General features: G+C 37.2%; 1 protein-coding gene and 1 pseudogene across 7 annotated transcripts in view; both read right to left on the bottom strand.

Annotated features, from left to right (window-relative positions):
* The window catches only part of LOC138152591 (ATP-binding cassette sub-family A member 10-like), a 159126-nt gene extending 151468 nt beyond the window's left edge, over positions 1-7658 (bottom strand). The window contains exons 1-4 of one of the 7 annotated variants that reach the window (XM_069076543.1): positions 7062-7656; positions 5500-5601; positions 3409-3458; positions 2409-2613 (exon numbers count right to left, since the gene is read on the bottom strand). In XM_069076543.1, the coding sequence (XP_068932644.1) occupies positions 2409-2613; positions 3409-3458; positions 5500-5527 (283 nt within the window). In that variant the 5' untranslated portion in view covers positions 5528-5601; positions 7062-7656. Of the gene's footprint in view, positions 1-2408; positions 2614-3408; positions 3459-5499; positions 5602-7061 lie in introns of all 7 variants that reach the window. The other 6 variants (XM_069076545.1, XM_069076549.1, XM_069076542.1 and 3 more) reach the window with 6 other exon arrangements.
* A 7248-nt stretch (positions 7659-14906) lies between these two features.
* On the bottom strand, positions 14907-15701 carry LOC138152291 (coiled-coil-helix-coiled-coil-helix domain-containing protein 2 pseudogene; annotated as a pseudogene).
* Positions 15702-23785: the final 8084 nt, after the last annotated feature.

The following is a 23785-nucleotide window of genomic DNA, read 5'->3' as shown; positions in this document are numbered from 1 at the left end:
AGTGTTCTGTGATTTGATCTGGATTCTGGGAAGCCGTTGTCCAGAGCCCCCCGGCTTTGAAAAACCCAGATGTTGTTTGGTATGGATGTAATGATTGGACAGTTTGGAAATCTGTCTACTTGATCTGTCTCTGTCTTGATAATTCTGTCTGTATATTCTGAAGTTAGGGGTGCTGACCTTTTCCCCCTGAACTAGGTGAACGATACATATCTGACTGATTAAAGTAAGCTTGTTAACCCATTTTGAGTTGCTTTCCTTTATCAAAGCAGATCCAAGAACCTGTGTTGGCAGCAAACCCTAGGGACGTTTGGGGTGCTTGCTGCTACACCCTCCTCAAAAAATTCCAGTGGCTCTTTACTATCTACAGGATCAAATATTTAATAGTTAAAGCTTTTCACAATGAGGACCTTACCTTCCTTTCCAAGTCAGCTTGCATTTTATTATTCATATACAACACAATCCTGCCATATTGACTTACTATCTCTTCCCACACATGGCAGTGTCCCTGCCATCTCCAATCTCCCTGTGTTTGTATTGACTGTTCTCCATACATGGAATGTTCTGCTTTCTTATCTCTACCTCTTAGCATCCTTCCTGATCACTCTGGCTTCCTTCAAGCTCAGATGCAACTTTCATCAGGTGTCATTTTCCCATGCTCCCTAAGGCTAGTCTTTCTTTCTAAGTTTATTTTTCCCTTTACTCTTTATATAGCTTAGGTGTAATGAATTGTTTATACATTGTCTCGTCCACGAAGTAAGCTGAGGACAAGTACTTTGTTTCACAGTGTCTGGCATGTAGTGAGTGTGAAATAAATATTTTTGATTGATTTATTTCTTGATTTATCTTAAATAATTCTACTCTCCAGAAGTCAGAGTAACTAACTAATCAGAGAAAATTCTATTCTGGACCTGATTCTCACCAACAAGCATGATCTGGTTGCTAGAAATTATAGGAACCTAGATAGAAATAATGGGAAATGAATCTTGGAATTTGTGATTGAGAAGGAAAGTCCAGCATAGTTTGACGTGTACCTTAGATTTGAAGAGAAAAAATTTCAAAGGTTCAGATAAGTGATATGTAGTATCCCATTAGCTTAAATTTAGTAGAAAAAAAATCAGTATGAAAATGACAGAACTAAAATTCTGAAGGCAAAAAGAGCAATGTCTTTGAGGAGAAGATGTCTGATGAAGCTGATATATATATATATACACACACACACATACATACATACACACACATATATGTATATGTATATGCATATCTATTTGCTTTGTTTTTGTTCTTGTTCTTTAAGATTGCATCTCCCTATCTCACATCTTCCACTGATTGCTAAACATTTCTACCTAGATATACTGTTAACACATCAAATTCAACAAGTTTAAATTCATTTTCTCCACTAACCTTTTCTTTCCTTCTAATTCTCAAATTTCTGTTGAATTATCTTGATTTATAGACCAAGTCATCTTTGACATTTTTGTTTCTCTCATCATGCTCTCCAGATTCCCAGTCAGTTGCCACTTCCACAGTTTGTTAGTTTATATCTTCTTTCCATTCATATACTCACCATAGATGTTTAGGCACCATCATCTCTAACTAGGTAGTGCAGTGAATAGAGTGCTGGCCCTGAAGTCAGGAGGACCTGAGTTCAAATCTGGCCTCAGACACTTAACATTTACTAGCCGCATGACCTTGGGCAAGTCACTTAACCCCAACTACCCTGCTTTTCCCCCTCCAAAAAAAAAAATCTTAACTTTTGTCACTGTTTGCAGATTCTCTCCTTAAAAATCTATCCTTCACATGGCTAACAAAATCATCTTCCTAAAGTATAGATTTGACCATGCCATTCCCCTTAGTCAAAAACCTTCAGTTCCACCTCATCATCTTAATAAAATATAAACTCCTCAGCCTAGCATTTAAATTCCTTCACAATCTAGCTGCAACTTACCTTTCCAGACTTAGATTATATTATTCCCCTTCACATATTCTATGTTCCAGTATAGTTCACCCACTAGGAGCTCCAGGAACTCAATATCCTACCTCCAGGCATTTGTACAAGCATTCCCCAAGCTTAGAATTCACTTCTGCTTCATCTTTACTTTCCTGACTCCTTATCTTTTTGCAAGACTCAATTCAGACCCCTATTCCCTCTGTGAAGCCCTTCCTTGATTGTCCTTAGTTGTTAGTGCTCATTTCCTCTTGAAATCACCTTGTTTCCATTTAATGGTATGCATGTGGTAGCCATATTTCCAGTAATGTAAAAGTTTTTTGAGGATAGGCAATGTCTTTTTTTTTTTATTTTGTATCCCTAGTTCTTAGCACCTGGTAAATACTTAATTAGCATTTGAATTGAATTGGAAAAAATTGAATAACAATATCAGCTATTACCATCAGACTGGTAGACAACACACCTTTCATGAAGGGCGCAGTTGCCATTTTATCCATGATCTTCTGGGTTGTGTTGGAGATCGGTGTGTAAGCAACCACTAAGTCAGAGTCATTAAACTTATCTACTCGACCCAGGGGCATGGGAGACAGTTCAGAAAAGTGATTAACTTGATTATATTTTGAAAAGAGGAACAAATACAATAATAGAAGTAAGGAGATGAGCCATTCCTACAAAGCACAAAGGAAAATATTTGTTTAAAAATTGATTGTGGTTAATAAAAAAAATAGGACATTTATAATCAAACATCTTTTTCAGTGGATCTCCACCTCTTTCCAGGATGACTGCTTTTTTTTTTTTATTAAAAAAAAAAAACATTGCATCCTCCCCCTCCCACCACCAGCAGTAGTTTCATAGATTTAGAGTTGGAAGAAGTACTCTAGTCCAACTTCCTCGTTTTAAACATGTAGAAATTGAGGCCTGTATATTTATCCAACTCGTTAAGTTCATATAGGAAGTAAGTGGAAGAAATAGGACTGAAAACCAGCATTCTTTTCCACTATATTACATTACCTTTTATTTATTGTACTATGAAGCTAGTATCCATTGATTAACAAAATAAATTATGGGAAAAAGCTAACTCAAATTAGCTTTCAGGAACACTTTTTCAGCCACGCTTTGGGACAAAGAGACTTGGGAAAAGGATTGACCTTGGCTCTCAGACTTACTCTATCCTTCCTTTAAAAAGAAGGAGCTGTGGGGGAAAGAGACATGAGAAAATTGGAAAAACAGGAAGAAAGTTTTAGAGAGCTGAGCATGTAAGTAGGGAGCATGCTGAGAGATGTCATGATAGTCTACAAGAAAATGTAGTCTGATCTTTTATTTCAATCCAAGGAGAATGCCTGAACCAAGGCCCTTAGAGACCTCTTCTAACATCTAAGAAAAAATAGTTCCTCCCTCTTTCAGTAAGTTGGGTTGCTAACTGTCTCTTTCTTAACTGTTATTTGAATTTAAATATACATTACCTGCCAGAAAATCCAGTTGTCCAGGTGAAATGCTAGGGTCCGTGTGTATACTATTTAAGGATTATAGATAAAAAGAGATTAAGAAAGAAAGTTTTCTTTGTTCTAGGGACAAGACAAAGGTGTTTCATCATCAGAAGCTGGTCTGAGGACTAAAGCAGTGGAGTAAAAAGTAGGAAAGATTTATTGGACTCAACAAGGTTGACATGAATTCAGGATTTAGCTATTGCTAGAAATAAATCATGAGTAAGAGTAGATTGCAAGGAATGAGGAATGAGTGAGGGTATTTTCATTTTCAAACCATCAGTGGTTATTCTTGGTGATCTGGGTTTGAAAGGAAAGACTCATCCTTGAGAGAGGAGCAAACAGAAAGTCACATCTTGCCAGAACACTGGCAGATCAAGCTGTGTTGACAATTAGTATCATCTGATGCCTACACGTCTAGACAAATTTGTATTTTATTAATCACAACTGCACCTGGATACATTTGAAAAATAACCATATTTGTGTATAAGATGCCATACAAAGGCATCATGGTATTGGACGTTATGGTATAAGATGTCATACAAAGGCAATCATGGTATTGGATCAGGCATTGGACATGGAAATCAGAAAGATCTGAGTTTGAGTCTTTCTTCCAATGTAACTTATTAGTTGTATGATACTGGGGGAGTCACTTAATGTCTTTGTGCCCCAGTTTTCTCATTCATAAGAAATAAAATTTTGCACAATGTTCTCTAGGGTCTCTTTCAACTCTAAATCTATGATCTCATGATTTATTCAATATACAGAAGATATATTTATTATTTGTTATTCTGAGTCATGATGCATACTACCTTGAAGCTAGAAGAAAAAAAAATAAGGATCAAAATGACAATGTTTGATGTACATATGTATTCTTGGACTCCTTACCACCCCCTCCCCACAATCCAGCAGGCACCCTCCACCAACAGGCTGGGATCCACCAATCCACTCAATTCACTAGTGTGCTTAACTCTGGACTAGGCACTTGTACACAAAAGTTAATTTTAAAAGAAACATCATTTTTATTTTGTGGAACTCATATTCTAAAGTAAAATATACTGATACAAATATAATAGAAAAAAGGTAATAAAAGATTGAGAACATACAATATAATATATTTTTTTAAGCAAGGAAGATATTTAATTGAAAGCATGGCTTCCATTTGCCCTCTTTTTTTTTCTTTTTACCTATCATTAATTTCCATTGGTTCTTTACTATACGTTTTTTTTTAAATGTATGTGCTGAACATAGAGATAGCAGCAATAACTCCACTAAGGTCTTACTGAGACTGAAAGTATAGAATCTGTTTTAATAGCAGTGCCAAAATATTTTAATTAGGTCATAAAATATGTAGTAGTGGCTTGGAGGGAAAAATGCAGCTGCCTTTGAAACATTCAACCAGAAAGAGGATTTCTACATTTTTTCTTCTTGAAATCTCTTTGTTTCTGCAAAAAACAGCAGAGATCTTTGACACAGTGACCTGAAACTAAAATTTCAATAGTGTGCCAAGAATCTCAGAATCAGTTGTATGCTTACTTAATCATTGTGTCTAGTCATTCACAATCCATAAAATAAAAACACTTTCTGTTTTAAAAATGCATGACTTTAGAAATGTTATTTTTTAAATATTACTTTTTCAGTTTCTGCTAGTCAATATTATATGACCTTTTTATTTACTATTGTCTCAACCATAATCCACTTGATAAGTGTTTCTACCATCTTTATTGCAGGCCCTGAAGCCTTGGGTCTTTGCTAAATAGAAAAACGTAATGAAATTCTGGTGCCTGGTAGATTAATAACTTGGGCAACTGCTATATCTACTCTATAAATTTAAGTGCCTTATTTTTCAGAGATTAGACTTCTTCAATTAGTAGCAGTTTCAATTATAAATACAGTCTTGTTCTAGAACATTTATAGTTATAGTACAGCCAAAATCAAACAAGCCAGTTTGCTCTTAGAAACACAGTTCATGGAGAGCAGTAAATACAAAGAAGGAAAAGGATACATGTGACCTGAAAGGAGCACATTTTCATATTTTATAGATGAGTAGAAACAGATTTTAAACCATACCAATAAGCTTTCTCTTTTCATCCTCCATTTTTTAAGAAAGTTTGTATATAGCAGGGCCTGAGTTTGCGTACACACACTTATCTGTCTGTCGCTCATTTTTGCCTGTTTATTAAGAAAGAGATGGAAAAGAGAAAGTAAATGGAATGGAATGTGGCCTTAGGGAAAACGTTATTGCTCCCTTTCCCCTCCCTCACTCCCCCCCCCTCCCCCCCATGCAACAGGAAACAATTATATGAGTAAATCTTTTCCTAGAAGACAATATTTGCTCTCTATCTTTAGCGGGGCATTTTTCACAACTTCAAAAAAGGGAGAAGGAACTTTTCTAAATGATTCCTAGATAGCATTAATAGCATTCTCTCTCAAGGGACTTTTTTTTTTTAATTACTGTGGGCTGTTTTGCCTAGGGGAGCAAAGTGGTCAGAATTCTTTCACCCAGTGACACTAAAGTTATTTTTTTCATTGCCTACTTTCTCACTTTTACCAAAAGCAAAACACAACTGGAGAAGGCAAGATGATGCAAGTTATTGGCTGATTAAGGAAAAGAAAATAACCTTGCAGGAATGAAACAGTGTTTCAATGGTGTTTCTAGCCATGCAGTATTTCCTCTGGGAGTTAAGTTTTCACTCTGGGTGGAGCACTAACTTCTAGAGTTTAGAGGACCATTTGGTAAATTTTACTATACTGTATTATTAATAGGTTATACCTTCAGGTCTGGGAGAGCTTATGATCTTTATCAATTTCATACAGGCAATAGGCAAAAATATATTTAAATAAACACTAAAATCATGAAACGAGTTAGCAAAATAATGGTAGTTTTCCATCTTAACATATCTGCTTCTACTTGGTAATTCTTTGCTCTTTGTATTCTGATGCAAATTCCAGAGCCAAAATCATAAAACCCTCCATATCATATTACCTCAAGAAACCTCAGAGGAAGTCATGTCAGCTAAAAATAATAACTGTGTAACTGTAATAATAATAGCAAAAACTATTTCCCTTTCAGACTAGATGCCTGGTATCTGAAAATAAGAAATATTGGATTAACTTCTAGTCTTTTTTAGACTGAGACTAAGAAACAAAGGAAATAAAAATATTTCCAATTGTTAAACAGAAAAATCTCTTTACAGATCTCTCAGTAAACTACTTTCAAAGTCAGTAAAATAATGATTTATCACAATGATGAAAGGAAAAGCAGCCTGTCTGAATGCTGTTAAATACTGTAGTACTGCCTTTTTTGAAAATAAATTCAAAAATTATTCAGAATTGTAAATGAATTCACAAGCCAGACAAATTTGCTTTAATAGACCCATTAGCAAACTTCATTTCAGTAACCAAGATCTATACTCCTACTTGATCATTTTAAAATTGAGTTACTTTTCCACATATTTAATCCATATAACATCAAATCATGAGATAGTTAATGATCCTTGTATAAATAGCTGATTTTTATTATTTCCAGCCAAACATTTGTGGAGACATTTCCTTACATCATCTTTTTGTCATTTTTTTATTCAAAATATTATCATTATTCAAATAAAACAAGAAAATAGAATTTAACTTACTTGTAGGAAATTTGGAGTAAGAAATCTAGGAAAAATGCTAATCCTTTGGTCTCTTTATGTCCACAAGAGCAGTTCAACCTCCTTCAGAGTCTCCTCTACATAATGCTTTAAAAGTTTGCCTATTTTGAAGAACTCTTCCTCAGACTTCTTTCTAAAAGGGGGTTATGGTCTCAATTCAGTCAAGCTGCCAAAATATACTGTTCACATGATGACTTTTGTGCTGTTTTCCATTTCTTTCTCTCCCAGTCACTTCCTCTGCAGGGAGATAGCAGTTACAGATGTTTGGCTAAGCACAGCATTCTTGTAAAGAGAAATCCCATTTTTATTCATTAGGTTCTCTTCTTCCAGGCACAAGGGAAAAGTCATGAAATTTAAAATCTAAAAACACAGAGACTCCAATGTAATTTTTTGAAACACAAATAGCCAAATCAAAGAAGTGCAGATTGAAAAAAAGAAAGATGACTAGTGAGAAAGAAATAGCATGCTTCCAATAAGAGAAGAGGACAATTTGCATGAAGTTTAATCTAAGATTCAGTTGCACCTCAGGCAAATGATGCTAATAAAAATAACAAAACCCAGTCCCCATTTATTCCTTTGAATGGTTTAGAGTAAATGAACGGAAAATGCCAGACCTTAATGATTGCCCCATAATTACATTCAGTCTTCAACAGGCTTTGGATAATTGCCTAAACCAAACAGACTCAGAATTGTGAATTAACCCTTTTCATCTTTATTGCACAATTAAAAAGAAATATTTACTACCGAGATATTGATTTTTTTAATTAAATGTAATGAAAGATGTCAAGACGCATAGATTGTGAGGTTCAGTTGGCTTCAAGGGGCTATCCTGTGGAACATGTACAGGGTTTTCATTATAGTTGACCACTTGGAAGCTTTGGAGACTGCTTCTAACCACATATAACTAAAAGCTAAACAACTTTACTTTAAGATGACAGTTTTCATACTAGCTGCTGAACTGGAATACCTGATGAGTCAGTGGATTTATAAAAAGTAGTCACCATACCTTTAGCCTCTCTCTTCCTTTCTGGCTCTAAATTGTCAGGATTGTTTTAAGTGTCTTCCAGAGCAGTGGGGGAAGTGGGTAAATGAAAAGAAGTAGCTTGCCTTCCTCCATACTATATGCAGCTGTGCATATGGCATCTAAAGCACATGCCCAGGCTAGACAAGTCTCAGTTTTACAACAATTTGAGCTGTACCTCTTGTTTGTTCCTTCATTTTGTTAAGTGAATGAGTATCAAGACATACATAAAACATACATGGCCTGCGAGGGAGGTCCCCTAGTGAGTTTCAGAGGTCCAAAGGTCTCATAAAGTTGGATCTGAATGACAAAGAGACCCCAGCAACAGCTCTAGCAATCTTAAAGAAGACGGTCACCCAAAGAATCGGAAATTGAAGGGATGTCCATCAGTTGAGGAATGGCTGAACAAGTTGTGGTATATGAATGTAATGGAATACTATCGTGCTATAAGAAATGATGAGCAAGCAGACTTAAGAAAACCTGGAAAGACTTATACGAACTGATGCTGAGTGAAATAAGAAGAACCAGGAAAATACTGTAAACAGTAACAACTACAATGTGTGATGACTGACTCTGACAAAACTTAGTTCTTCTCAGCAATGCAAGGATCCAAGACAACTCTAAAAGACTCATGATGGGAAATACTATTCATATCCAGAGAAAGAATTATGGAGTCTGGATACAGATAGAAGCATACTGTTTGCTCTCTTTTCTTTTGTTATTTTGTTTTGTTTCTTCTTTCTTATGGTTCTTCCCCTTAGTTTTAATTCTTCTTTACATCATGACTAATATGAAAATATGTTTAATATTAATGCATAAATAAAGCCTATATCAGATTGCACTCCATCTTGGTGAGGGGGAGGAGAAAGAGTGGGAAAAAAATCTGAAACTCAAAAGTCTTATGGAAGTGAATGTTGAAAACTAAAAATAAATAAATTAATTAAAAAATAAGAAGAAGATGACCACCCACAGGAGGATTGGCTCAAGACTGACTGTTTTACAAATTGAAATGTACCAGAAGTGTTCAGACTGATATTGAAAAATAACCAATTAGCAGTCCTGGAAATTGCTTTATATTCTGATGAGGTTCATTTTTAAATTTTATTTTTGTAAGTATAATCACTTCCTCTCACTGTCTCCTCCAACTGAACAAGAAGAAAATGAAAAGTTATAATAAAATGCACAATTCAGCAAAAGATTCACAAATCCAAAAATGAATATCTCATTCTGCATTTTAAGTCCATTATCTCTCTGGCAGGAGGTGGCTGACATTTTTTATTTTCCATCCTCTGAACTTGTGTTCACCATTGCATTGATCAGAGCTCTAAGGTATTCAAAGTTGTTTTCCTTGATAATATTATAGCCATTGTGCAAATTGTTCTCCTAGCACTGCTTCTTTTCCTCTGTTCAAAGAGGTCTTTCCAGCGTCTTCTAAAACCATCCATTTCATTGTTTCTTCTGACATGATAATATCCCATCACACTCATAGATCATAATTTGTTTAGCCATTCCCCAATAGATGGGTTTAGTTTATGGTTATGGACTACTATGAATATAGCTTCCACAAATATTTTTTTTCTTCTTCCTTGATCTCTTTGAGGCATAGGCCTAGTAGTGGTATTATCTGGGTCAAAGAGTAGCTACAGCTACGCTTTAGTAACTTTAGGAGCAGAATCCAAATTACTCTCTTCATTTCTATCTAGACTGTGTTCCCAATTGTCTAAACTCTCTCTACCAAGTCACAGAAATCTCTACTTTCTATCAGTTTATTTGCCTTTGAACTTCTTACAGTGCAAGTACCCTTCATCCCTCCATCTTTTTCCTCTGATTGACTACTTTCTTCCAGAATCTCCATTTTAAGGACACTGTAATGGTAAAGAAAATTTGAATATCTTCCCTTCCCCTAAGCCTAGGGGAATTTGAAGACCTTCCCTGCTTTGAAAGTAAACTCAGCCCCCTAATAGGCTGAATGTAGTCACATGGAGGCTGTGGTGGGAAGAATTTGCTGAGGGGTTGGAGCAGGGCCCACAAGAACTGGGAGTCAGAGCCAGAGAGACAGTGGAAGGAAGAGAGAGGATGCTCAGGCAAGGAGTTAGTTAGGTTTGTGAATAAATATTGATCTTATATTAGTTTGTGGGAAGGCCAAAAGAATGGCATGGCTCTCTGCTGTGTTGTTGTACATTAACTTCTATGTTGCTATGATAGATTCAGTTTCCTGGTGTTGGGGTTTGGTTTTCTGGTGTCTGAACAAACGTTTTGCTTCTGTCTTCTATATGGAGAGTTTGTTATATGTTGCAACTGAGCAACATGCAGGAATATTTATAGTCATGGCCGGTATATTTATATTTACTGTGGATGCTATAAATATTACATTGGCACTAAAGACACTCAGCTTTGTCCTCTGATTTGCTGCTTACTCTCAGAACCTCCATTTTAGAAGGATGTCCAAGCTAGCATGTTTCATTTTTCTCTAGGCTGCACCCCCTGACTCCTCAAACTCTCTCTCTACCCTTTTCAGCTTCCTTTTAGGTGTAGTCTTCTCCCATTAGAATATAATCTCCTCAAGGACAGGAGTTGTTTTTCTTTCTGCTTGTATTTATATTTCCAGTGCTAAGCAAAGTGCCTGATAAAGTGCTTAATAAATGTTTGTTGAATTAAGCAGACGTGCTATCCAGAATGACTGGACCAATTTATAGCTCTACCAACAACATAGAGTTCCTATCTCAAATGTAGATTCTCCAACATTTGTCATTTTCTTCTTTTGTCATCTTTGACAATCTAATAGGTGTGACATGGAATCTAAGAGTTTCTTTACTTTGTATTTCTCTAATCATAAGTGATTTAGAACATTTTCATATACTTGATGATAGCTTCAATGTTTTCCTTTAAAAATGTCATTCACTTCCAGAGAGACACCCAATGAACTCTGAGTGTGGATTGAAACATACTTTTTCTTGTTTTTTATTTATGTATTTGCTTGGTTTTTTGCAACATGGCCAAGATGGAAATATGTTTTGCATGATTAATCATATTACTTAACTTCTCACTGAGTAAGGGAGGGTTGAGAAAGAGAGAGAGAATTTGGATTTCAAATTTTTTTTAAGTGAATGTTAAAAATAAATTAAAATTAAAAAAATTATATCTGCTTGGTCGTAAGCAACTCCTTTCCTTCTCAATTTTTTTTCATTTGGTTATCTTCCTTGAATACTCTCCAGCAATGTCCTACTTAAATCAGGGTATTCATAACATTTTGTCAGCTCTGACAAAGCAGAGTAGGAAGAGATTATCATCTCCTTAGTCCTGGAAGCTATTCCTCTCAATGGAGCCCAAGAGCACATTTTCTTTTTTTCAAAAGCTGTTGCATCCATCACACAGTTGATTCATATTAAGTTTGCATTTTAATCAAACTCTCAGATATTTTTAGACAAACTTCTATAGGATCATGCCTTCCCTCTCCTAGAAATCTGAAGTCAATTTTTGGAACCCAAGTTTAAGACTTTAAGGTTGTTCTTAGAGAATTATTTCCTATTAGATCCAGTCGAGGGTTTGAACTTGTCAAGGCCTTTTTGGATTCTGAATATGTTGTCCATTGTGATAGTAACTTTTCCCTGCTTAGTGTCATCTGAAAATTTGATGAGCATGCAATCTCCCTAAAGTCCCTTGCCCCTTTATCTTATCACCCATCTTGTGCTACCAAACCACAGCCTTAGATGATTCCCACTACCTCTGCCTTTGCTCCTACTTACATACCACTGAATAAAGCTGCAGAAATCACAAAACTGTGAGACTGGGTCCACCAAGAATTTATCTCAACTGAACCCTTTTAACTATAAGGATAGGTAAAAGTGAAAATTTAAAGAAACTGAATTTAGGGGCAGCTATGTGGTGCAGTGAGGACCTGAGTTTAAATCCCACCTCAGACACATAACACTTACTAGCCATGTGACCTTGGGCAAGTCACTTAACCCCAATTGCCCTGCCTTCCCCCCTCCAAAAAGCAAAAGAAATAGAATTTATGTCAAGAAGAATGTTGTCAGGGAAATAGGAGCATAGTTAGCATATTTTGCTTATTAATAAGAGACAGTTTTGCTCCGAAGAAAATGAACATTCTAAAATGAAACTAATAGAAAAACAGAAGTCAACCTTTTTACACCTCCCATCCCTCTTACCACGTTGGCTTTCCCCTCAGGCTGTGAGCTCCCTGAGAGCAAGAATTGTTCCTCTTTTGCCTTTGTTTCCCCTTCCCTTGCACATATTCTAAGGACCTAATAAATTTCAGTTGTTACTGACAGACCATAGCCAAGTGGAACAGCAGGTATTCAAAAAGGGTGCCACAATGAGATGCTTTTGCCTCAACATGAGCAAGCACTGGTTTTATTGCAGTTACCACAACTAAAGTGATCCCCTCTAAGCAGTCTTAAAAGTCCCTTTGGGGCAGCTAGGTAGCATTGTGAATAGAGGACCAGCCCTGGAGTTAGGAGGACCTGAGTTCAAATGCCACCTCAGACACTTGACACTTACTAGCTGTGAGACCTTGGGCAAGTCACTTAACCCCAACTGCCTTGCCTTCCCACCTCCAAAAAAAGAAAAAACAGCAAAAAAAAAATGTCCTTTTAAAGGGGGCACTGCTTCATGAGATTCCTTACTTTTTTCTCCCGTAAGTAATCTTGGTCAAACTAATTTTCACATGATAGATGAAACCTATGTATCTATAGTAGAAGACAGGAAGAAAAAAAAGCCAAGAGAAAGAAAGAAATGGAAGTTGATCAAGAAATAAATTGTAACGGGTTACTCCTGACTCTGGAATCCCTTGCAACAGGAGAGTTAGTGTGAAATGTTTCAGATAGTCATAATCATACAAATGCAAGTCAGGTCATATTTTTTGACTATAGGTCTAGGAGGAACCAAAACAAAATAGCAAAGTAAACAACAAAATCTAGAAATGGGATCATTCAAAGTCTCCTGCCCCCCTTCCTCTTCTGCCCCTCACTCCCCCCATACACACGCATACACACACGCACAGATGGGTGCAGCCTTCTACAGACTTCCTCAATGGTGAGAAAAAGGAAGCAATTCTCTAGAAATGCTCGCTCTATGAATTAGGAAGGTTACACGGTATTTGGAACTCCAACTTGACTCAGTTCAGGTCCATTCCAAATGTAGTTATTATTTGCTTCTCCCCTAAAGTGCAGCCACCTGCTGAAGTTGTTAGTTGCTACTACCACTTCTGTTTCTCAGGATGGTATTACATTATTTTGTAAGACTATCCCAGGCCAACATGTTTTGGGGGAGGCAGTGTGGTGCAAAGAGTCCAGAAATTAGAGTTATAGGACCTGTTTGCAAAGGCCTACATTTTGCACTTAACACCTGTGTAATCTTAACCAAGCCACTTAACCTACTTGGGGCTCAGTTTTTCAGCTTTCCTCTATATGAGGGTATTGGACCAGATGACCTTTAACATCTATTCTAGTTCTAAATTTATGGTTTTTTTTATCATAATCAACACATTTTCAGGTTTTTTTTTGTTAGCCCTATAATAAACCTGGACACACAAAAGTGTCCCTCAAATAGTTGTCAAGACCTTACTACACCCGTCAGAGAAAGGTCCTCAATCTTCACTGTATCTAAGTAGGTAAATTCCATTCACCTCTTCCCAATAGGCTACATCTCCCTTTTCATCCATACAGAAAATAGATCCAATATCTCCCTACTGAGATTTTCTGACTCTGAGGATCAATGTAAACACAGCTTTTCATTTGCCTTTTCAAAAGCAGCAGTGCCCTAAGGGCCATGAAAATTGCACTGGAGCTTAGATAGCCCTCCTAGAGGCACTAAAGTATTATGGGAGTGGGAACACAGAGGTATTCACCTTTACTCAGTATTTCTGCCTAGACAACAAAACATCCCCTCCTCCTTACAAGGAATTTTTTTAAAATACCAATACATCAAAAATATCTTGTTTTTGTAAAGAGGACACCGATGCTTTACTGTGAAGGCAGAAATGCTAGGCAAAGGTTATCACCTATATATTTAGGGTATTGTGCAGACTGGAGAAATGACCCTCAGTGTCACAATAGGGCAACATTTCTAGAATTAGAGAAGGATGTGTGTGTATAATATACATGCATATATTCACTACCAAAGTTTAATTTTCATTTGGTCTCATGATTTTTTTTTTGCTAAACACAGGCAGTTTAAAGATCTTAGAAAAGAAACATTAGAGCCAAAGGCAAATACTGCAGTTACACTAATCTGACTGTTTTATTTTGGGACCGCTAAAATATAATTTCTTTTATAAGGCTCAACAAGTTTAGAAAAAATAAAATAACTGGTCTTCCTCCTAAATTTTACAAGGATTAATTAAGATTTCCTCCACTAAAAATAGCAATTCATTGTTTTGTTCATTGTCACCATCACTTAAAGTAATGGAGAAAATTTTAATAATGTAGATTAAAATAAAACTGTGTCAAGTCTATCTTTTTTTGGAGGGAGGAGGGGAGCTAGTTGTTAAAAGTTAAGAACCACATCTGGATTACTGAAAGTTTGGAAGCAGATAGAGAATTCACTTCCAAAATAACTAAATTCTGAGTCACACATGCAGTCATCTAGATGTAGAAAGGGAATGTCTGGGCATACTCTTTACAAGCCATATTACACAAGTAATTAAAGAGGGCTATATGAAGGACCACTTCCTCTAACCACACCCAGGCCAGTTGTGCAATTGACTTTGATAGGCCTGTGTGTTCAAGCTTTGGCTTGACTCTATTGTGGTTTTTATTTTGTCCCCTTGTGACAGGGACCTAGTCTTTTTTTTTTTTCTAGGAGGAAATAAACTTTATTTTAAGAGTTTACATCACAAGCATTCATTTTGATGAGAGACCACACAAGCATCTGCCTCATCCCAACATTTTATATTATCTCATGTTATCTCCACAGTGGGGAAGAGCTTTCCCCTCCTCGAAGGTTGTTCTAAAATAAAGATATTAGTGACAAATAGACAAAAAAACCAAAGTACTGGTGGTCTCAGTTTTTTTTTTATCATTTCACTACTAATTATGCATTATGCTAAATTAGATTGGTCTTCAGAGTTGATTTTTCCATTTCCTCCTTTTGAAGGTCTCAATTAGGCTAATCCATTTGCAAACCTGCACTGCTTCAGCACCTCGCTAAAGCCATCACACAGTTTGAGGTCACCCTGGTTCTGGGCACACTCTAAGAACTGCTTCCTCTCGTAGTGGCAGGGACCAAATTGCTGCTGCTGCTGCTGCTGCTGCTGCTGGTAGGCTGGCTGTGCTCCCTGAGGCTCCTGGTAGGTATATCAGGCCTTGCAGGCTCGGCACTGCTCTCACCACCAAAGACACTTGTAATGGCACGACCAATGGTGTGGCCGGCAGCTGAACCCACTGCCACCCCAGTTGCGGTGGTAGCCATTTGGGCCATTAAACCCAGCTGCTTAGGGGCAGCAGCAGGAGGGGCAACTGCAGATGGTGGTACTGCTGCTGGAGGATGAGCTGCTGGTGGTGGTGCAGCTCTCATTGGGGGTGCCCCCGACTGGCCGTAGGGGCCACCCAGGAGTTCTAGCTTCTGCTTCCGCACGGCATAATCGACTCCACGCAGTAGACGTCCTGGGGAGAAGTGCAACAGGGACCTTGTCTTTTTCCTCACATCAGCTCCTTAAAGGAAAGAACAGAAGCACTGAATTCTTCTAGTTTGGCCATGTAGAAATCAGGAAAATAGAAGTGTATCAGTACAAAGCCAACTGGGACGAAAAAATCTTCCACTAGGAAAATCAAAGGCATAAACCTAGGTATGGTTGTCTCCAGATGGAGTCTCTGTGAAACAGGAATACAGGAAGATTTGCTCTCCATGTGATCCTCATTTCTTAAAGGAAGGCATTGATGACTTTCAGACCCCTTAGTCACAAAATCAGTATTAGTAGATGGGGGAATAGGACAAAGAGTGATGGGTCTGATACCTGGAAAAAAAGAAAAAAGGTAGAAGGCAAGAATGCTAGAAGGAAAGGAAGGGTAGATGCCATACTCCCAAGAATATAAAACAAGAGCAAGACTTATGAAGAAAAAAGGAAAAATGAACTATTCTAAAAGACACACAGTACAATGACTAAATATAATGTCCTAAAGGATAAAGCTCTGAAAACCCCCAGTGGGGGGAGGGAGGGGGGGGAAGCAAGACAATAAAGTCTTGGGAAGGGGCATTTTTTTTTTGCCTTTTTGGAGGACAATTGGGGTTAAATAACTTGCCCAAGGTTACACAGCTAGTTTTTTTGTGTGGGTGTTAAGTGTATGAGGACAGAACCGAACTTGGGTCCTCCTGACTCCAGGGCTGGCACTTTACTCACTGCGCCACCTAGCCGCCCCAGGAAGGAGCATTTTTAAAAAATTTCTAGAAGCCCTCAAGGGCCAACTGTTAAATGTCACATACAGCACAGAAATAATATGGAGCTCATATACAAGAAAATCTAAACAATAAACACATTGTTCTAGTTTCTTCCACAGATACTATAATTTCTTGTTAGGTTCTTTAAACTATTTCTTCAATTTGAGAGCATCTGTTATTCTGCTTGAATAAACAAATGAATGGAAACATCATGCATCTTTCTCCTCAAAAAGAATCCCAATGGAATAGTACGAATGCAATGGAGACATAATGAAGATATAAAATATTGTAGGACTTGGGGATAATCCTTCAGACTGTAGGGGTTTCTTTGTTTTATTTTTAAAAACAAGGAGAATCCGCCCCCTTTTAGGGAAAAAGGGTGTTGCCAAGACTAGAATATCAAAAAATAAGGGTGGCTAGGTGACGCAGTGAATAGAGCACTGGCCCTCCAGTCAGGAGGACCTGAGTTCAAATCTGCCCTCAGACACTTAACACAAAAAAAATAGCCGTGTGACCTTGGGAAAGTCACTTAACCCCAATTGCCTTCTGAAAAGCAAAAAAAAAAAAAAAGAATTTCAATAAATGCTCAGGAATAGGAAAGAGCCAACTTCACATTTATTTCTTGCTCAGATTATTAAATACATAGCGTTCTTAAATTAACAATTACTAACCAGAACTATCTTTCAAATTTTATTCATATGTTATAAGTATTATAATCCTTCTGCCACTATTTTTCTTATCTTATTGTATGGGAAAGGTAAAAATGTGGTTTCTCAGAGACTGTTTGTTATAGTAAGTAGGTCCTTAGGCCTTAGGCCTAAGTTTCCATTTTTCTAGAAATTATGTGATTTTGAAACCTTAAAAATCTTCCTATATTGTTGCCCTATTCTAGTCAGCCCCCTCCCCCCCGCCCCCTTCACCCAGCTTGCCATAAAAGAGTGAAGTTTCTATAGAACTGCAAGAATTGCTGAACTACTGATAAGAGGGAAACAGGCAGTAACCTTGGGAAGAAGCTCAGACCCTGGTTCTCAGACAAAAACTCATAGATAATACTTAAAATAATGAAGAATGGAAGGAGCTAGCAGCAGCAGGTGGATTCAACTAATCAAAGAATAGACAGTAGCCTTGAGACCCTCGAGTCCAGATAAGAATGTATCAAGTAGACTGAAAAGGGGTCCAGTATTCTAAGGCTGTTACTGCACTTGCATAATAGACTTCATGTATTATGTATAATATCCAACAAGATTAGAGCCTCATTAGCAATAATTATGTTAATGTTTGTAACCCTTGCTTATTTAACCCAGCTTTAGCTTCTGTACAGCGGCCTCCTCTCTCTTGGTGCTGTCCTAGAGACTGGACCGCCCGCTTCTCCTGAGATTCTAATAAATCTTTCTATCTTCACTTTGAGAGGTCTCCGAGTAGTCAATTTGGGTTAGGGTCTCTGTACCCCACACAGTATGAAATGAGATTTTCTCATACATACTTGTTCACTTCCCTTCTTCTCTAAATTCTGTAGATAGCTATACAGTTCAATGGAAAATACCAATGTTTTAGAATCAGAGAATATAGGTTAGGATACTGGCTTTCTTATGTACTTGTGTGTTACTTTAGGCAAATCACTTAAGACTTCTGAGACTGCTTTCTTAGTTAAAATAAAAAAGTAGGAAAAAATAAAAAAGTAGGGGGGCAGCTAGGTGGCACAATGAATAAAGCACCTGCCCTGGAGTCAGGAATTCAACTCCAGACTCAGACACTTGACACACTTACTAGCTGTGTGACCTTGGGCAAGTCACTTAACCCCAATTGCCTGGCCTTCCACACTCCAAAAAAGGGTCACATATGACCTTGAGGCCTCAAATTCCCCACCCCTGGTTTAGTCTAAAGGTGATAGGTTTATGCTATGGAGATAGCCCCCACCTGAGAGTTTAGCCTATCCAGTTTTTGGAGTCAGCACAACCCCTAGAGGAGAAATAAGGACCCATATATCTAGCTACTGCCTTCCAAAGAGTCACTCCTTTTAAGAAGGAATAGTGTGTATGACCAAACAAGAGTTAGAGAGCATTATAAAATGCAAAATGGATAATTTTGATTACATTAAATTGAAAAGTTTCTATACAAAGCCAATATAATCAAGATTAAGAGGGAAGTGAAAAATTGGGAAAGAATTTCTACAACCAGTTTCTCTGATTTCTAAAATATACAGAGAATTGAGTAAAATCTATAGTAATACATGTCATTCCCCAATTGATAAATGGTCAAAGAATAAGAACAGGCAGTTTTCAGAGAAAGAAATTAAAGATATCTATAAGCATATGAAAAAATGCTCTAAATCACTATTGATTAGAGAAATGCAAATCAAAAGAACTCTGAGGTACCACATCTCACCAACAGATTGGCTAAGATAACAAAACAAGAAAATGATAAATGCTGGAGAGGATGTGGAAAAATTGGAACACTAATGCATTGTTGGTGGAGTTGTGAACTAATTCAACCATTCTGGAGGGCAATCTGGAACTATGCCTAAAGGGCTATAAATAAGTGCATACCCTTTGACCCAGCAATACCACTTCTAGGTGTGTATCCCAAAGAGATCATAGAAGTGGGAGGAAGACCCGTATGTACAAAAATATTTATAGCAGCTTTTTTTGTGGTGACAAAGATTTGGAAATTAAGGGGATGCCCATTATTTGGTGAATGGCTAAACAAGTTGTAGTACATGAATGTAATGGAATACTATTGTGCTATAAGAAATGAGAAGCCTAGGGTCTTCATATTTACCTGGAGAGACTTATACAAACTGATGTTGAGTGAGAAGAGCAGAACCAGGAGAAATTTGTACACAATTATAGACTCAATGTATGTGTGACGACCAACTTTGATAGACTGGGCTCTTCTCAGCAATGCAAGGTTTGGTTATAAGACAACTCCAAAAGACTCATGATGGAAAGAGATGTCTGCATTCAGAGAAAGAACTACAGAGTTTTAATGCAGATTGAAGCAAACTACCAGATCTCTTTCTTTTTCTTGTCTGGTTTTGTTATTCTTTCCCATTGTTCATTCCATTAGTTATAATCCTTCTTTACAACCTGACTAATTTCTAATGTTAAAGTATTTGCAGATCCTATACTTGATTGCATGGGGGGGGGGGAGGAGAGGGAGAGGGAGAAAATTTTGAAACTCAAGGGATTGTGGAACTGAATCTTGTAAATTAAAAGTAAACAAACAAATTAACAAAGACAAAAAAAATGTTTAAAAATTTAAAAAAATTAAAAAAGAAGGAATAGTGTGGGGGCAGCTAGTTTGCACAGGATAGAGCACTGAGCCTGGAATCAGGAGGCCCTAAATCCAAATCTGGTCTCAGACTTTGTGGCCCTAGGTAAGGCACTTGACCTCAATTGCCTCCAAAAAAAGAAGAAATAATAGTGTGAGTAAGATTCTTGGTTGAAGGGTCTGGGTATTTTTCTTCGTATCCTCGCATGCCTTGCAGATAACTATTTCTTTTTTTTTTCAGTTGAAAATAAGTGGTTTATTAACTTTTTTCAAAAATATATGACAAAAAGCATTCTTTGCCTCAAGTACAGATTTTGAATCTAGCAAATTGATATTATTTTAACTGATTAAAAATAAATAAATGTATTTTCTTTTTTTTTGAGCTCCACTATCTTTCTTTTTTATTAATTAATTAATTTTTTGTTTTTAACACTCCTTTCCACAAGATTTTGATTTCCAGATTTTCTCCCCATATCTCCCCTCTCTCATATCCCAACAAGGCAAACATTCTTATTACCCTTTCCCCCTGTCTACCCTCCTTTTTATCATGCCTCCCCCTTCTTTATCCCTTTCCCCCTCAAACTAAACCTCATTGCCTGTATATCTTATTTCCAAGTTGCATGTAAAAACAATTTTTAATGATTGTTTTTAAAACTTTGATTTTCAAATTCTCTCCCTTCTTTCCTCCCCACCCACCCTCACTGAGAAGGCAAGCAATTCAATATAGGCTATACATGTGTAGTTATTTATGCAAAACACTTCCATTATAGTCATGTTGTGAAAGACTAACTAAATTTCCCTCCATCCTATCCTGGCCCCCACTTATTCTATATTCTCCTTTGACCCTGTCCCTTTTCAAAAGTATTTGCTTCTGACTATCCCCTCCCCCAATTTGCCCACCCTTCTGTCATCCCCCTCCTTTTAATCCCCTTCCCCCTTACTTTCTTTTTTTCAGATTTATTTATTTACTTTTAGTTTACAACAATCAATTCCACAAGCTTTTGAGTTCCAAATTTTCTCTCCCTCCCTCTCCTCCCCACTCCCTGCCACAACAGCATGCAATCTGATAGGTTCTTCGATTACCTTCACATTAAACATTAGTCAAGTTGTAAAGAAGGATTATAACCAATGGAATGAACAAGGAGAAAGAAGGAACAAACAAAACAAAAGAGAGAGAGCAAATAGTTTGCTTTCAGGCTTCATAAATATTTCTCTGGATGAGGATAGCCTCTTCCATCATGAGTCCTTTGAGGTTGTCTTATAACCTTGCATTGCTGAAATGAGCCAAGTCTATCAAAGTCAGTGATGATTGATAAACTTGGCTCATCTCATCAATGCAAGGTTATAAGGCAACCCCCCTGTAATAGTAATGGAATTTAAAGATCCCCCTGTATTGGCTTGGTTTTTGGATTAATTGTATTAAAACCCAGAGCTTGTGAATCCCACTTGTGGGATGGACTTGTTGATGTGAAAAGAGAGTGCTGAACTGGGAGGAGCTGGTGACGTAAATTTAGAGAGACACAAGAAAACAGAGAGGGAGAAGAACTTTTTGGAAGCAGCATCTTGGAGGCAGAGAGAGATGGAGAGGATTGCTGAGGGCCAGTTTGAATTGCCCTGGACTTTTGAGAGCTGCCACCCAGAGCTGCCAAGGACTGAGGAGACATGGCTGTTATGCTGGTACTTTGTCTGTTTTGATGTTGTTTTGCCAGATTTGTCCACTGGTGAAAGACAGTCCTGTTGTTGCAGAGGTCCTGAAACCTTGCTGTTGGTTCAGAGCTCCTGAGACTGTTCTGCAGACAGAGAGTGAATTCTGTCCACTGGTGAAGGACAGTGCTATTGTTGCAGAGGTTCTAGAACCTGGCTGTTGGTTCAGAGCTCCTGAGACTGTTCTGCAGGCAGAGAATGAATTAATGAAGACACTGGCAATGTATCTTGTGGCCTTGCTAAGCTTTGTCTCCCCAGGAACAAAGATTGCTGAGAACTTGCCTTGGGTCAAGATGAAGAAAAGACCTCTCTTTGGGTATTAAATGCTGTGCTTAAGCTTGTTGTAACCCTGGGGTAGATGGCCTATTCAGTTGTAATCCAAGGGTAGGGAACTTTTGACCTTTTTGTGCTCTGTGATTGAACAAATGAATGTACTTTACTTATGATTGGAAACTAATCTCCATTTGAGAAGAGGGGCTTTGTGGTTGATTAAATGAATGTACAGCCTAGGGGTGGAGTAGTACTTAGAAGAGGGTCTTTGGGATTGACTAAATGAATTATAATGTCCAGGGGTGGGGTAGTACTTGATTGAATTACACTGTGATAAATGCTGTATTTTGAATGATGCTATATTTTGATTTTCTCTGTTCTTAATTTTTCACTGAATAAAATGGAGAGCACCTATGCTGGTATTTTGAACCTTGGGAAGTTGCCTTTGCTTGGCATTACACCCCCTTACTTTCCTGTAGGGTAAAATACACAGTTGAGTGTGTATATTATTCCCTGCTTAAGCCAAATCCAATGAGAGTAAGGTTCACTCATTCCCTCTCACCTCCCACATCTTTCTCTCCATTGTGAAATCTTTTTGTTGCCTTTTCAATGTGAGATAATTTACCCCCATTCTATCTCTCTCTTTCTCCTTCTCCCAATATATTCTTCTCTCAAACCTTAATTTTATTTTTTAGATATCATCCCTTCATATTCAACTCACCCTGTGCCCTCTATATATCTATATAGATATTCATATATGTATATATATATATATATATAAAATCTATATCTACATATATTTCCTCCAACTACCCTAAATCTGAGAAAGGTCTCATGAGTTATAAATATCATCTTTCCATGTAGGAATGTAAACAGTTCAACTTTAATAAGTCCCTTGTGATTTCTCTTTCTTGTTTACCTTTTCATGCTTCTCTTGATTCTTGTATTTGAAAGTCAAATTTTCTATTCAGGTCTGGTCTCTTCATCAAAAATGCTTGAAAGTCCTCCATCTCATTGAATATCCTTTTCCTCCCCTGAAGTATCACCCTCAGTTTTGCTGGGTAAGTGATTCTTCGTTTTAATCCTAGCTCCTTTGACATCTGGAATATCATATTCCAAGTCCTGTGATCCCTTAATGTACAAGCTGCTAGATCATGTGTTATCCTGATTGTGTTTCCACAATACTCAAATTATTTCTTTCTGACTGTTTGCAATATTTTCTCCTTGACCTGGGAACTCTGGAATTTGGCTATGATATTGCTAGGAGTTTTCCTTTAGGGGTCTCTTTCAAGAGGTGATCGGTGGATTCTTTCAATTTCTATTTTACCCTCTGATTTTAGAATATCAGAGCAGTTTCCCTTGATAATTTCTTGAAAGATAATGTGTAGGCTCTTTTTTTGATCATGAATTTCAGGTAGTCCAATAATTTTTAAATTATCTCTCTTGGATCTATTTTCCAGGTCAATGATTTTTCCAATGAAATATTTCACATTGTCTTCTATTTTTTTCATTCTTTTGGTTCTGTTTTATAAATACTTGATTTCTCATAAAGTCATTAGCTTCCATTTGCTCCATTTTAATTTTTAAGGAATTATTTTCTTCAGTGAGTTTTTGGACCTCCTTTTCCATTTGGCCAATTTTGCTTTTTAAGACACTCTTTTCCTCATTGACTTTTTGTCCTCTTTAGCTATTTGGGTTAGTCTATTTTTGAGGTGTTATTTTCTTCAATATTTTTGGGGTCTCCATTAGCAAGCTATTGATTTGTTTCTCATGACTTTATTGCATCACTCTCATTTCTCTTCCCAATTTTTCCTCTACTTCTCTTACTTGATTTTCAAAATCCTTTTTGAGGTCTTCCATGGCCTGAATCCAATTCATATTTTTCTTGAAGGCTTTTGGTGTAAGAGCTTTGACTTTGTTATCTTCTTCTGGTTTTATGTTTTGATCTTCTTTGTCACCAAAGTAAGATTCTATGGTTTGACTTTTTTTTACTCATCTTCCCACCCAAATAGTTGACTTTCTAACTCTTTGTCAAGGTAGACCT

Source organism: Petaurus breviceps, unplaced genomic scaffold (assembly GCF_028583685.1).
Source record: "Petaurus breviceps papuanus isolate PSGF00001 unplaced genomic scaffold, PetGlider_PUasm1.0 90925, whole genome shotgun sequence".
Classification (NCBI taxonomy): domain Eukaryota; kingdom Metazoa; phylum Chordata; class Mammalia; order Diprotodontia; family Petauridae; genus Petaurus; species Petaurus breviceps.
The sequence above is the reverse complement of the archived record's forward strand: the minus strand, read 5'-3'. Positions and strand labels throughout refer to the sequence as shown.